Source organism: Buceros rhinoceros, unplaced genomic scaffold, assembly GCF_000710305.1.
Source record: "Buceros rhinoceros silvestris isolate BGI_N320 unplaced genomic scaffold, ASM71030v1 scaffold3342, whole genome shotgun sequence".
Classification (NCBI taxonomy): Eukaryota; Metazoa; Chordata; class Aves; order Bucerotiformes; family Bucerotidae; genus Buceros; species Buceros rhinoceros.
Window position 1 is genome coordinate 3338 of NW_010398120.1, and position 609 is coordinate 3946.

Genomic DNA, 609 nt, shown 5'->3' on the forward strand with positions numbered 1-609 from the left:
CTCGCACCCAAAGCAAACACACCGAATGTAACATGCATACAGAAACTGGAGTTGTCTACGGTCAAAGAAATTAATGTGTTTGGAGATACCGTATATATTGCACGTACAAGTGGAGTTAACCATTCAAAAAGGTTGAATTCTTCGCCATCGTTAATGAAATACACCTGGCCACTCTGTTAAAGAGGTAGAATAGACAAGTCAGTAAAAATAATGCTGCACGTATAGTGACTTCTTTTTGTCTCACTCCTTATGAATAGCTTAAAAATGTCAGCAATATAAAATACGCATGGAGGTACCTACAAGACAACAAACTATCTACGTGTGTTTCAATGAGCTGCACTAACGTGTGCAGTGAAAACAGTGGACAAGTTGTTTCTGTGATTAACACGCTGTGGTATAAATTATTACAGACGTGCCCATACAGAGCGGCTACACTGGCCACGCAGAGGTTACCAAACGCACTGGCAGTGGTGCCATACCTGCCTTGGCTGTTAACATACTCACCAAGTGGTGGCACGTGTTCTGCCCTCGGTCGAGATAACGCTCACCAAAATCTGTAAGACTCCATCTGTGTAACCAAGGTGTAGGTTACCTCTTTACCTTTTAGGA

General features: G+C 42.5%; 1 protein-coding gene across 1 annotated transcript in view; it reads right to left on the minus strand.

Annotated features, from left to right (window-relative positions):
- LOC104488864 (putative short-chain dehydrogenase/reductase family 42E member 2) overlaps positions 1 to 609 on the minus strand; it is a 10008-nt gene that overhangs the window by 2029 nt on the left and 7370 nt on the right. Inside the window, exon 8 of the mRNA XM_010130956.1 lies at positions 108 to 173. Coding sequence (XP_010129258.1) covers positions 108 to 173 — 66 coding nt within the window. The remainder of the gene's footprint in view (positions 1 to 107; positions 174 to 609) is intronic.